Source organism: Micropterus dolomieu, linkage group LG01, assembly GCF_021292245.1.
Source record: "Micropterus dolomieu isolate WLL.071019.BEF.003 ecotype Adirondacks linkage group LG01, ASM2129224v1, whole genome shotgun sequence".
In the NCBI taxonomy this organism is placed as follows: Eukaryota; Metazoa; Chordata; class Actinopteri; order Centrarchiformes; family Centrarchidae; genus Micropterus; species Micropterus dolomieu.
Window position 1 is genome coordinate 15,337,769 of NC_060150.1, and position 12,607 is coordinate 15,350,375.

The following is a 12,607-nucleotide window of genomic DNA, read 5'->3' on the forward strand; positions in this document are numbered from 1 at the left end:
GAATTATGACCAAAAAGTTCTATTTTGGTCTCATCTGACCACATGACTTTCTCCCATGACTCCTCTGGATCATCCAAATGGTCACTGGCAAACTTAAGACGGGCCTTGACATGTGCTGGTTTAAGCAGGGGAACCTTCCGTGCCATGCGTGATTTCAAACCATGACGTCTTAGTGTATTACCAACAGTAACCTTGGAAACGGTGGTCCCAGCTCTTTTCAGGTCATTGACCAGCTCCTCCCGTGTAGTTCTGGGCTGATTTCTCACCTTTCTTAGGATCATTGAGACCCCACGAGGTGAGATCTTGCATGGAGCCCCAGTCCGTGGGAGATTGACAGTCATGTTTAGTTTCTTCCATTTTCTAATGATTGCTCCAACAGTGGACCTTTTTTCACCAAGCTGCTTGGCAATTTCCCCGTAGCCCTTTCCAGCCTTGTGGAGGTGTACAATTTTGTCTCTAATGTCTTTGGACAGCTCTTTGGTCTTGGCCATGTTAGTAGTTGGATTCTTACTGATTGTATGGGGTGGACAGGTGTCTTTATGCAGCTAATGACCTCAAACAGGTGCATCTAATTTAGGATAATAAATGGAGTGGAGGTGGACATTTTGAAGGCAGACTAACAGGTCTTTGAGAGTCAGAATTCTAGCTGATAGACAGGTGTCTGGCAACTGTAAATACTTATTTACAGCTGTATCATACAAATAAATATTTTAAAAAATCATACATTGTGATTTCTGGATTTTTTTTTTAGATTATGTCTCTCACTGTGGACATGCACCTACGATGACAATTTCAGACCCCTCCATGATTTCTAAGTGGGAGAACTTGCAAAATAGCAGGGTGTTCAAATACTTATTTTCCTCACTGTATGTGACGTTGGACCAAGTCAAAATTGTGAGATTTATAGGACTGCATGATGGCAGAAAATGCATTTTAATGAGTGGTGCCATTAAATAAAGCCATTCATTCATTCATAGATTTATTCAGTTTTATATGATAAAGTTCTCCCAATCATCTTCCCCTCCAATGATCACCTCATATGCCACTGCACAGTTCCACATCAAATCCAATCACTGATTCCACATGAAACTTTTGCTTGGTGAGATCTTGTTTTTCTCTCACCATCGCAGCAAGACACTTTGTTTCACGGCCAAGAGAGATGTAGCAAAACGCTCCACCAGAGAGTCTTGAACTGACATGACCTGAGCATATGGCAGGGGAGCCCTCAGCAGCCGCATACACGCACAAAACGGCATCGCTGGGAACTATGTCACCCAGCAAAGCACCCGGCGGAACTGGCTGCTTTAGTCAAATTTGCAGACTATCAAAATGGAGGATGGGAGCTTTCATTTGTGTGATATCAGTCGATTTTAAAGGCTACAAAGTCTATCAAAGTATACTTTTCAGTCAAGCAGCCATCTGTAGTGCAGGAATTAAAAGAAGCAACGAGGATCTAGCTACAATTTTGCAAGTGCGGGAACATCTAGACATTAGTTTCATAAATAGCAAACACTCTGACCACTGTGAACACTTTTTGGAGCCGCAACTCAAAAAACTTTTATGAACAAATCACTACCACATTAGATCCGCATTACAGATCCGTACTGGTAGAATTCTGTGTCTGCTTATATAAAAGGTTTGGAGGTTAATACATTTTTTTATAGTAATTAATTTTGTTAGCCTTAGCAATAACATCTTGTCTCTTTCCCTCACGTCGGTCTCTCCTTATATCTTTGTTCCCTCCCTCTCCTACTGCCCTCTCTATCTCTCACCCCTCCACCATCTCCCCCCTTTGCTCTGATGCAGGACAATAGCTTTTATGACTACCTCGTAATTCACAGCATCGTGGAGGGTGAAGGCACTGGGAGGGGGGCAGTGTAGTGGCGGATGGCTGTAGATCTCCCGTCCTGATGCAAAGATCGAAGCGTGGAGGTGGGAAGGGAGGGGGTTGCTGGAAAGGAGCAGGAAAGAGGGGTGGGGGGCGGCGACGCAGGACTGTCGCACAGTAATGAATGACCACCCAATCCAGGCTTGTCATCCCGCCGGAAGAGTTAGTGCCCTTGCCTGGATGGACAGCATGGGTGGCAATTTGTCTTGCGGCGAGCAGGGGGGATCTGGACACAGACACTTAAAAGAGCGTTTGGGACAGTCCTGGACAGGTTGAACAGATAGACGGCTCCCCATAAAATAGCAAAATTGATTTTCAAGGCTTCAAATGTAGAAATGATTACTTCAAAAATGTAGAGAAAAATCTTTGCATTTTTATTTGAAAGTTTAACTTTGACTTGGCAAATGTCTTATGATTGCTACTTACCTACCTGGTGCCCCTTATACACAAATGTCACCCAGCCGGACAACAGCTGGACCAGATTGAGATTTTGAGAAATCCTGATTTAAAAACATCTTGATAATGGATTTTACTCAGTTGGCTATGAGTATTTTCGTAACCATTTTTTTTAAACACACTATGGTGTGGCTCTGGGATTGGCAATGTCGGCCTGTTCACAGTCCATCACTGTGGTCCAGACTTAAATGTCTGTGCAACTATTGTACAATTTGGTACACGTATCCATGTTGCCCAGAGGATGAATCCTCATAACTTTGGTGATCTCTGACTTTTCACCAAGCGCCAGCAGCATGTCAAAGTTTTCACATAAATACATTTTAATTATTAAAATTTCTCGACATCTAAACGATGGATTCCCTTCTACATTTTTGGTTTAGAGTGAAGTGTCTGGCAACTATTGGATGGCTTGCCATGAAATTTGTTTGGTTCAAGAAGTCCATGTTCCCCTCAGGGTGAATTGTAATGACCTTGTTGATCCCTGAATTTTGATCTTCCGCCATCAGGAGGTTAAAATCTGAATATATCCAATTCTTTGGTTTATGACCGAATACTTGCAAAACTAATGGCACACCCATCAGCCTCAGCTGTAGTTTTTAAACTAAGATGGTGAAGGTGGCAAACATAATACCTGCTACCTGCTTTACCTACAGAATCACAGAGCCGCTGGCATGGCTGTAGACTAATAGTGCGTTCCAATTGTACTCGGGAACTCGTTTTGTGCGTTTTTTTCAAAGTGACAAATAGAATGGCCCCTGATGTCAGAGTTTCTGTTTGTCAAATCAGTCGAATTCAGAGGACCCCGAGTTCAGAAAGCAAGATCGCTGCAAAGAGTATTGACTGTAGTAAAAGCTGTGGTATTAAAGTTTTATTAGCACTTTTGTCTCTTTTGTGTCCAATTTAAGTCGCATACAAAATACTATCTTACCGTTGCCTAAAGGTATGTTGCTATGATCCTGTTATGTGTGAAATATCGCGTAATGTGTTGTTTATCAACTGGTGCTGCTAAAATTGGCCAGATATGACCTGAATCCTGAGCGCCGACTTCTGAGGTAAATGGAATGCAGCATTATTTTTTGATAGTCTTGTTGTTCTTCAGCTTCTCCAGACCGCTGAGCTTGACAAGAAGGAGATATTTGTTACACTTTAAATGGTGATAGGAGTTTCAGTGCAAGCATGTCTTTATAACTACACCAAGATCCAATTTTTCCGTGTTTTAGGTGATAGTGAGAGCTTTTATGTGTCCCTCAAACCCAGTCAGTTGTATTTAGACCACATTCATTCCACAATGTTGAACCAATAAAGTTTCTTTCCAAGTGTTGAACAAAACTTCAGTTGTGTTTCCGGGTTTTACCCTGGCAAATCTATAAATCCTCAGTCTTGCTAAAAAATTTTAGACAGCACGTAAGTCAGGCATTATTCAGAAAACCCAAGACAAATGACATGTCCAGCTAGTGGTGCATTCCTCCAGTCAAGTAATTGCTGAGCAGAGAGCTCTTATCAAATGTTGAAAAGACTGTCCAGACTACAGTGAATGAAATTAAATGAATTCCTGGCTTGTGAGACTGAGTGTAAATGCTGGTGAAACCACAGGAACATGGACTCAAACTCAACTCTGAAGCAAAGTCTTAACTTGCCAAAACAGTGTTCAGTACACAAGTTAGCAGTCAGGTAGAAAGCAAGCAATCCGAAAAGGGACTAGACAAATGCTTACAATGTGATGTGGCAGGCAGAGATCAAAAGTGGGAAAACAGTCTAGAACGGGCAAACAAATCCAGAAGGGAGCAGGTAAGAATCAAAATCCTAAGTCCAGGCAAGGTCCAAAGACAAACAAAGAATAAATCCAACAAAACACTGGGGAGACCACTAGGAAAGGGCTGGAACCTAAGCTCCATAGACAAAGACTAACTGGCACAGAATGAGGGAAACAGACCAACTAAATACAGTAGAGGGGTGAGGATAACGAGGGACAGGTACAACAAATCAGTGCGGAGACAACAATAATACTGGCAGGAAACACTCAACAGGCAGGAAGTATAGTGATCAGAAACTAGAGGAGAGGTGAGTAACAAAGTAACAGGAAACACAGAATGAATTTATGACATGAGGAAAAATGTAACCTAATACACAGAGCGAGAAAACACAAAGAAAGAAAGTGAATTCAACAGACAAGAGAAGAAAGTAAAGCAGGAAATACACCACAAAACATCAAAACCATGATAGTGAGTATGTAAACTTGTGGTCTTGACCCCTTGTGTGTTTTAAGTTGTTGTTTTTTTTCCTGTACACAGTATAAAACGTGACTTAGCTTGTGTATATGTCTGAATAAAACTGTTGTCTGTCGGAGGATCTTTTGAGGCATGAAGTGGCACTTTATAATGGTGCCCAGTATTGTGTCAAGGTGAGGCGAAGGATTATAATCTAGAGGTGGGTTAAAGGTGATGCACATACGGACACATGCCCTGTAGATAACTATAGTATATTGGTATGTCAGAAATCTGTCGAATCTGGGATGTCACTTGTGTAATGGATGGCTGCTTATTTCATTAGTATTTTTAAATTACTTCAAAGCATGCTGACAGTGCGGTCCGCATGTTATTTGAATAAAGCACAGCCTGTTCCTTTTTTTTTTTCACCCACCACCCATGAATGTAGAACACCCCCTGATAAATCGTCCATTGTGACGGGAACATGATTACATGAAGCCGCGGCTGTAGGCCATTCAGCGGGCAGACGGAGCGCCATGTCACCTCTAAGAGGGCTTTGAATAAATGTCCCCGTCTCTACCAAGGCCCACTTCCTTAATCAGGGTGTCGGATGGTAATGATTAGCTTCCTGCGTGTGCTTCTCAGCTGCTGAGTCGTCCGCATAACTCATACACTGTTAATAATCTGCCTGGGGAGATAATACCCTGCTTTACCTTCAGCTAATCCAGCACTGATCTGGACCAAATTGTAACTTTCTTATATTAAATTTAATTTATTGTGACAAGTACTTTCATGGAATCTGGCAGTACTTCATATTCAAGGAGAAGGCGATGCAAGGTGATTGTATCTAAATCCCTCAACTAGGTTAAATCATATAGTCAGCCAGTGTCCCGGAGAGAAAGAGACACTGATGGGGGCTGTTGTTTCTCTTCTGCCACGGGTCACAACTTGGGAGGGGGGATTACTGCAGCATCATTTCATTCTGTGTCCATATCCAAAACCTGGATTAGTAACAGGGAGAGGGATTAGAATTTATTATCATACTCCATGCGCAGGCATCTGTTAAGGGCACTGGTCCTTGAAAAGAAACATATTTTTGCTATTAAGCGAAGGCTGGATGAGGAGCCCGCCTTTGTCTTTGGTGTGCCGGCTCTCACTTTGATAGAGGGATGTGGAGTAGGTCAAGAGAGCTGTGATCCCTTATTTTCTCTGAGTCAGACTGATGATTTGGGCCTGTTGTGAGCCAAGAGCAAGCCACTGAAGATAATAGTGCAGCAATAAAAAATTTAACACATTCCAAAATGCTTTTCTTTTTTACAAAAAAAGTGAGGTGCAAGATTTAAATACATCAAAACCCTCTCTACTCTTTACCTATAGCATGATTCCCTCTGAAAGAAACTTCACACCAGTCTTCATTTACTAAATGCTTATTTCATGAACAGTATCCGTCAATGAGGATTTCAGAAACGCTAAAAATCCGTTCCACTGCACTGTTTGAGTTTTAATCAACACAGCAAATATCTGGTGTCTTCCAGTGACATTCAAACTCTCTAACTCGCAAGCTAAATGAAATTATTTAATTCTCGATGCATAATTAGAAAATTACACTGGCGTACAGTTTTGAGTTCTTTTAGAAGCAAGGCTGTTTTGTTTACATAGTAAAATCCATTTAAATACTTTTTGTAGACTAGTTCTTTATGAAACATGATCATCTTTGTACCTGGCATTGAATTACTGTGTGCATTTGTCAATAACATTTATCTTCATGCTCAGATGCACTTCAGGGAACACCTTATGCAGCGCGGTACTTTGAGACAAAGGGTTTGAGTTAACCTTGAAGTATTGATTTTCTGCCATCATGTACATGGACTATATATCCATGGCTATTTGCTCATTTCTCTCTTTTTCCGTCTTTTTTTTCTCCCCGCACAGAGATACTGAATGGGGGTGTTTATGTCGACCAGAACAAATTCCTCTGCCATGCGGACACCATCCATTGGCGTGACATTATCAAGAACCCCCAGGCTGAACTGCTGGTGGTGCCATCCAACAACAGCAACCTCGGATGTGAGTACTACATGTGGGTGGAAACCAGTGCAACCAGTAACTTTGGATGAAAATCAAATTTTATTTAAGGTGTGGAGGCAAACCACATGGCAACATACTGTAAGTACACACATGCGCACACAGACACACTCCCCTCAACAGCAGCAGTCATGCCCTCTCCCTTTTTTTTTCATTCTGTTTGCCTGGCGGTCATTTGGAAGCAAAATCACATAGTGTTAGATCAATGTGTGAACCTTTCCATTGTAGTGGTATAGTAGCGGCTCTGCAGCAAGGCCCATGGAGCTGCTGTCTGCTGTGCTCTTTTTAAATCTCAGTGAATCTGACAGCTGGTTTGAAGCTGCCCACTTCCCCTGGTGGCCCCTCCCCCCTCCGTGGTCCCCGCAGTCCCTCATCTCCCTCTGCTTTGGACATAACAGGCGTCGCTATCCGGCGGACATTCTGTGTCAGAAGAACTGGCTGTTAAAGACAGGCTCTCTCAAACTTTTCTGCACATTTATGGATGAGCGTCTTGTTCATTTTAAGGGAGAGACAGGGACAGCATAGAAGTTTCTTTGCTCCCTCACTATCAAAACATGTCAGGGTGAACAATAGGGACAGCTGAGGCGCCAAATAGTGAGCAAAGACATAGACAATGGGGGAAATGTCGAGAGTTTCTTTGATGAAAAGGCATGATGACCTTTCTTTGCTTGCAGACTGAGCAGAACATAATCTGCATAGTGTTGACTTGGGAGATAGACATTGTGCAAAGCCCGTTACTCTGAAATAAAGGTTTGAGAGGACACTTTTAAGTACAATATGTGTAAAACATTGCTATTTTGTTGATTAGATGGCACTGACAGAGGAGGAGGAGGAGGATGAAAAGCAACAAAGAACAGAGGAGGTGGGCCAAAAAATGACAAGAGAGCGTGTGGGAGTTGAGGTTGCCAAATCGGGGCCCTTTGCCAAGCTGTAGTTACTATTTAACATTAACAACCCCACAGTGGGAGTGGTTGAAGGGGCCGGGTGACAATCTGCTGCACTATTCCACTTACTCTGTAATTAACCCATAGTCAATTAAGTCTTGATGATGGGTCGCTGGCAGATGAAGGCTGTGGGTGCTCTGTCAGGTCCCACTTTGCCTGTGCGAGTGCTTGACGGAAGGGAGTAGAAGCCTGTCTTTCATGCTTACATTCTCTACAGGCCACAAGGCGCCACAGTGACTCTGGGTCTATTGTCAGATGAGCAGAGGAGATTCGACAGACCTGTCACTGTCACTAGTCGGGGAAGTTTTACGGGTGTCCGTGAGTGGACGATTAGGCATTTGGTGCGTGAGGGGGGCTGTATCTTGAAGACGGTTTGTGTCTAAACTGCATCTGAAGGTTTCTGAGGAGTTTTCTGATGCACAGTTCCTGTGTGTGGGTGTGGGTGTGTGTGTTTATGTGTGTGTGTGTTCTGCAGGCAGACGCTGTCATCGCTCATGCAATGGACGCTGCTGGGGCCATCAGGAAGACCAGTGTCAAACCTGTGAGTGATACATACCCCTACAATTACCCTGGAAAGCCACACACCTGCTAACTAGGGTGTGACTGATAGGACATTACAATTACTTACAGGAATAGTTCAACATTATGGGAAATATGCTTATTCAAGTATAGGCTACATATATAGCATCAACAGGAGTGAAATGATCAATCTGTGTTAAGTACACAACTGTGTGGTTTGCCTAGCTTTGGGGGGATTAACAAACAAGATACAAAGTGGTTATTTCTAAGTTATAGAGGTGTTGGTAGGGTTTTTTTCTGTCTTTGAACAGACCCTAGCTAGATGTGTCCCTCTGACGCTGGTCCTTATGTTAAGCTAGGCTGACTATATTCTGACTCCAGCTCTGTACTCATACAGACATGAGGCTGATATCAGTCTTATTAAAAAAACATGCTAGTGGTAGAGGTATTGTTGATGGGTATTTTTACTTTATACAAAGCCAAGCTCAGGCTTACTGCCCCCTTCCCTTATCAAGCGCCGTATTCTAACAAAAATGCAAGGTTGATATCAATACTTCCAAGTCCCTTTCAGAAAAAAGGATACATGTATTTCCCAAAATGTTAAACTTATATAAAATAATTTATATAATATGACAATGAGTGGAGAAGCCTCTGAAACACTATAACTCTACATTGACATCCAGGCTCATGAAATTCTGTTAAATCAGTAATTACTTTAAGGCAGAGTGACCCACTGTGTTTACTGAATTGTGGGAGAAATTGAAGGTATTGTACAGTCTGCTTTAAACTAATCTATAATCTTCTATAATCTGATCAGACACAGATTATTTTGCGGCTGTGTGAGCACTTGGCTACACATCTGTTTTTAGCTTTTTCATTTATTGAGCTCAAAAGCCAAAAAAGTTCTTCAGTGTGTTACAGTATTTTATGTTGCTGTGGAGAAAGGAGTTGTCCATGAACAACATAACAAAAAATTATAAATAAAAAAATGTATATGTCTATGACTTTTAATGTTTTTCTCTTGCATGAGCTTTGCGCTTTTATGTTTATGCTTCAAATTTAATGGGCAGCACTTTTTGCCACTAACCTAACCTGTGTTATAAAAGGTGCTGTATAAATAAAGTTTTACTTATCTCCAAAAGTAAGGAGGGTAGCTAGCAAAATTTTTGTTAACTGTATAATTTAACACCGGCTTGTTTTTCACTAATAGACTACAGGGTGTTGTTGTGTTTTTCACTACTGCATCATTATGTTCCCAACACAGCAGAGTGAGCAAAGCAATTTATAATGCCTCAGTTTCAAGCTCCTGCTGACTCGCTGGCTGGTATGTCTCCTACTGTACCAATAATGTGTGGGAGGCTGTTCTTTAGCACAAGTATTGGGGCAACTTTTATTCAATAGGTACGAGCCACATCCAAGTATTTGTACTATACTAATAATACTGACTAATACAGCTATCTGTAAAGTCGTTTTCCAGTAAAATGCAGGAAAAGCAGTACATATTTCCCTGGCTACCGCGATAGTTGGCATAGCAGTAAATAAAGCCAGGCTTTCTGGGAATTATCAGCACAGTTGGAAGATGTCTTTGGCCAGTCGGTCCTCTTGGCTGAAAATGCCCATTGTATAAACACAGACAGTGAATCAGTGAGGTCCTTTACTTTTTTTTTATAACTTTATTTATCTAGTGGAAAACAAGTGAGCTGACTCCAGAAACGTCCCACTTCAGATTGGTACCTGGAAACAGCCAAGCACAACCGCAGTTTTCAGCTGCTATTCACTGAGCTGAAGCTGGAGGATAAGAGGCTCGCTCAGGGGCACCTCCAGAACAGTTGTTGAGAGACAGTGCACCATGATTTTATACTCTGTCTGGGCATTCAAGCAAGTGACCTTGTGGTTACAAACCCACTTGTCCAACCTTAAGGTTGCTGAAGCCCCTAGTTTGTTTCTGCCTGAATTCCATATCAGACGATGTTTATGTGCAACTATAACGTGAGCGGAAGGTTGAGGGAGGTGGTATTATCTTTTTTTACGAGTGTGAATGTGCGTGTATGTGTGTGTCAGGCCTTTAAAATTCTCTCTTTTCACTTCCTGGGCAGTGACAAAGACGGTGTGTGCAGAGCAGTGTGACGGTCGATGCTTCGGGCCTTACGTCAGTGACTGCTGCCATCGCGAGTGTGCCGGCGGCTGCTCGGGCCCCAAGGACACCGACTGTTTCGTATGTCAGATTGTACACACACACACACACACGCACACGCACACACACACACACACACTGTCACCCTCCTTATTGCACCCTCCTTCTCTTTCTTAACTTTCTTTCATTTTTTATCTTTTATTTTTCACTTTTGCTTCCTTTCTCTCTTATTCCTGAACAAAAAAGCAGTTGAACACCTCTAACCTCATCCCCCCTCATCATCTTCCATTCCATGGGTCCACATCTTTTGTGCAACATCTGTCATCCTCCCCACCGGAAAATGATACACTTTGTTTACCGGATGATAAATTGATTGTCATTTTACGGGGCTGTGAATATCTGACGCAGTGGCGCTCTTCAAAGAACAAATTGGTGATTCAGTGTCGCAATTAGTATCCATTTTATTCCCTGCAGTTCTTTCTATGTCGCAAACTCGTGCACGACGGAACGCGTGCACACTGACAGAGATGATATTGTAGTTGTAATTCACAGGAAGTCTCATCCAATTCAATTACTGCCGCTTCAGCCTGTGGACACAGACGACAAAACACTTAAGAGGTTTATGGGAAAACATTTCACCATTTACATCATGGCTGTGAATCAATGGCTCCAATTTTTCTCCCATTTGGCATCTAAAGAGACAAGGGACGGCTGCATGATCCGCATGTCGCGGTCCGACGTAAAAATGAAATGCTGCTGTAATTCCCCTTAGCTCACAGAGACTTATGTGGCAAAATCACACACCCCCCCTCGTCTTAACTCGCTATGTTTTACTCCATGCACTTACGTGGGAAGTCTGGCTGCCATCCTCTGCCTTCAACTGACTGTGGTTATGTGCTTTCTGCAGGCTTGCACCAATTTCAACGACAGCGGAGCATGTGTGACCCAGTGCCCTCAGCCGTTTGTGTACAACCCGACATCTTTTCAGTTAGAGCACAACCCCAGAGCCAAGTACACCTATGGAGCCTTTTGTGTCAAGAAATGTCCACGTAAGTCTGCTTCAAGCAAATTGTGATTTTCTGCATGCACATCCAACAACAATACTGGAACATTACACTGCTCAAACATAGATGCTCATTGTTATTAAGTTTTATGGTATGTGACCTTGTGTCAATTTAAAAGGCATTCATCCCCTATCTATCATTAAAAACAAGACTCCAGACAAGAATTTCCAGTCGAGATAGATTACTCAAACATAAATAAATTGAGGATCTCAATCAACTAGTTGCTACGCCATCTGTTTCAGCTTCTGGCTGCTGAATAGAAAGCCAATGTCAGTTCTTTCTCTCAACGGATGTGGAGTCAGAGTGCAGCAGTAATCCAACGAGCATGCATTAAAAGTCAAGCCACATCAACAGATTGCACATTCAAGTTCCACTGATCATCAAATGAGCATCCACCAGTCACATTTTTCCATTGCTACAACCAAGTACAAATTTGATTCATTACTTTTCCTGAGTAATATAACCCTAGACCATTAGTTTTGATCATTATACAAACGTGATCAAAATACAATCAATTTATCACCATTAGCAGGGTCCTTCTAAAAAATTGTTCTAAGAGTAAAGGCTACTCATATTTGTACTTACTACCACTGATCGTCACGGCATCTCTACCACAAAACATCTAACACTAACATTCTTTTTGTGTTGCTGTCAGATAATTTTGTGGTGGACCACAGCTCCTGTGTCAGAGCGTGTCCCAGCAACAAGATGGAAGTGGAGGAGAACCGCATCAAGATGTGCATCCCCTGCACGGACATCTGTCCCAAAGGTAAACAAAGGAATGTCGTCAAGAATACTACTCCTTAATTTGCCCTATGCAGAATAAGAAAATGGACCATACATTAGCCTGAGCTTTGTTTTAGTGTCATATCTCAGGTTTATTTTTACATTCTCTGCTCCATGTTCTGAACAGTTACATTTGTCAAATCTGGGGTACTAGGGACCACCGTTGGTTACTTTATATCCAGCAAATTTTTAGGGAACAAAATAGGCCAAATGTTTAGCCAAACTGGATGTAACCTAGCCTAATAATCAGACTGAATTTCCATTTAAATTAATTTAATTTATTCAGCTTCACATTGTCAACATGTTAGCCAATTAGTGACCCATCCGTCCCAAAGTCATTTTCAGTCAAAGCTGCTGTGGTGGCTGAAGCAGTTAACGGTCTTCATCCAGTCACACTAAATAATAGATACACTAGAATTAAAGGTCAAATGTTTTAACTTGCGTGTAACAAACATTACTGGTGCGACGTAGGGTAAAACTTGAGAAAGTGAAGTGTCATTGTTTTGGTGTTGATATATCTTTTG

At 42.1% G+C, this 12,607-nt stretch overlaps 1 protein-coding gene across 1 annotated transcript in view; it reads left to right on the forward strand.

Moving 5' to 3' along the window:
• The window catches only part of LOC123976515 (receptor tyrosine-protein kinase erbB-4-like), a gene marked incomplete at its 5' end in the record, with an annotated part of 114,036 nt that overhangs the window by 19,663 nt on the left and 81,766 nt on the right, over positions 1-12,607 (forward strand). The window contains 5 exons of the mRNA XM_046058759.1: positions 6,484-6,618; positions 8,056-8,121; positions 10,196-10,314; positions 11,141-11,282; positions 11,953-12,066. Coding sequence (XP_045914715.1) covers positions 6,484-6,618; positions 8,056-8,121; positions 10,196-10,314; positions 11,141-11,282; positions 11,953-12,066 — 576 coding nt within the window. The remainder of the gene's footprint in view (positions 1-6,483; positions 6,619-8,055; positions 8,122-10,195; positions 10,315-11,140; positions 11,283-11,952; positions 12,067-12,607) is intronic.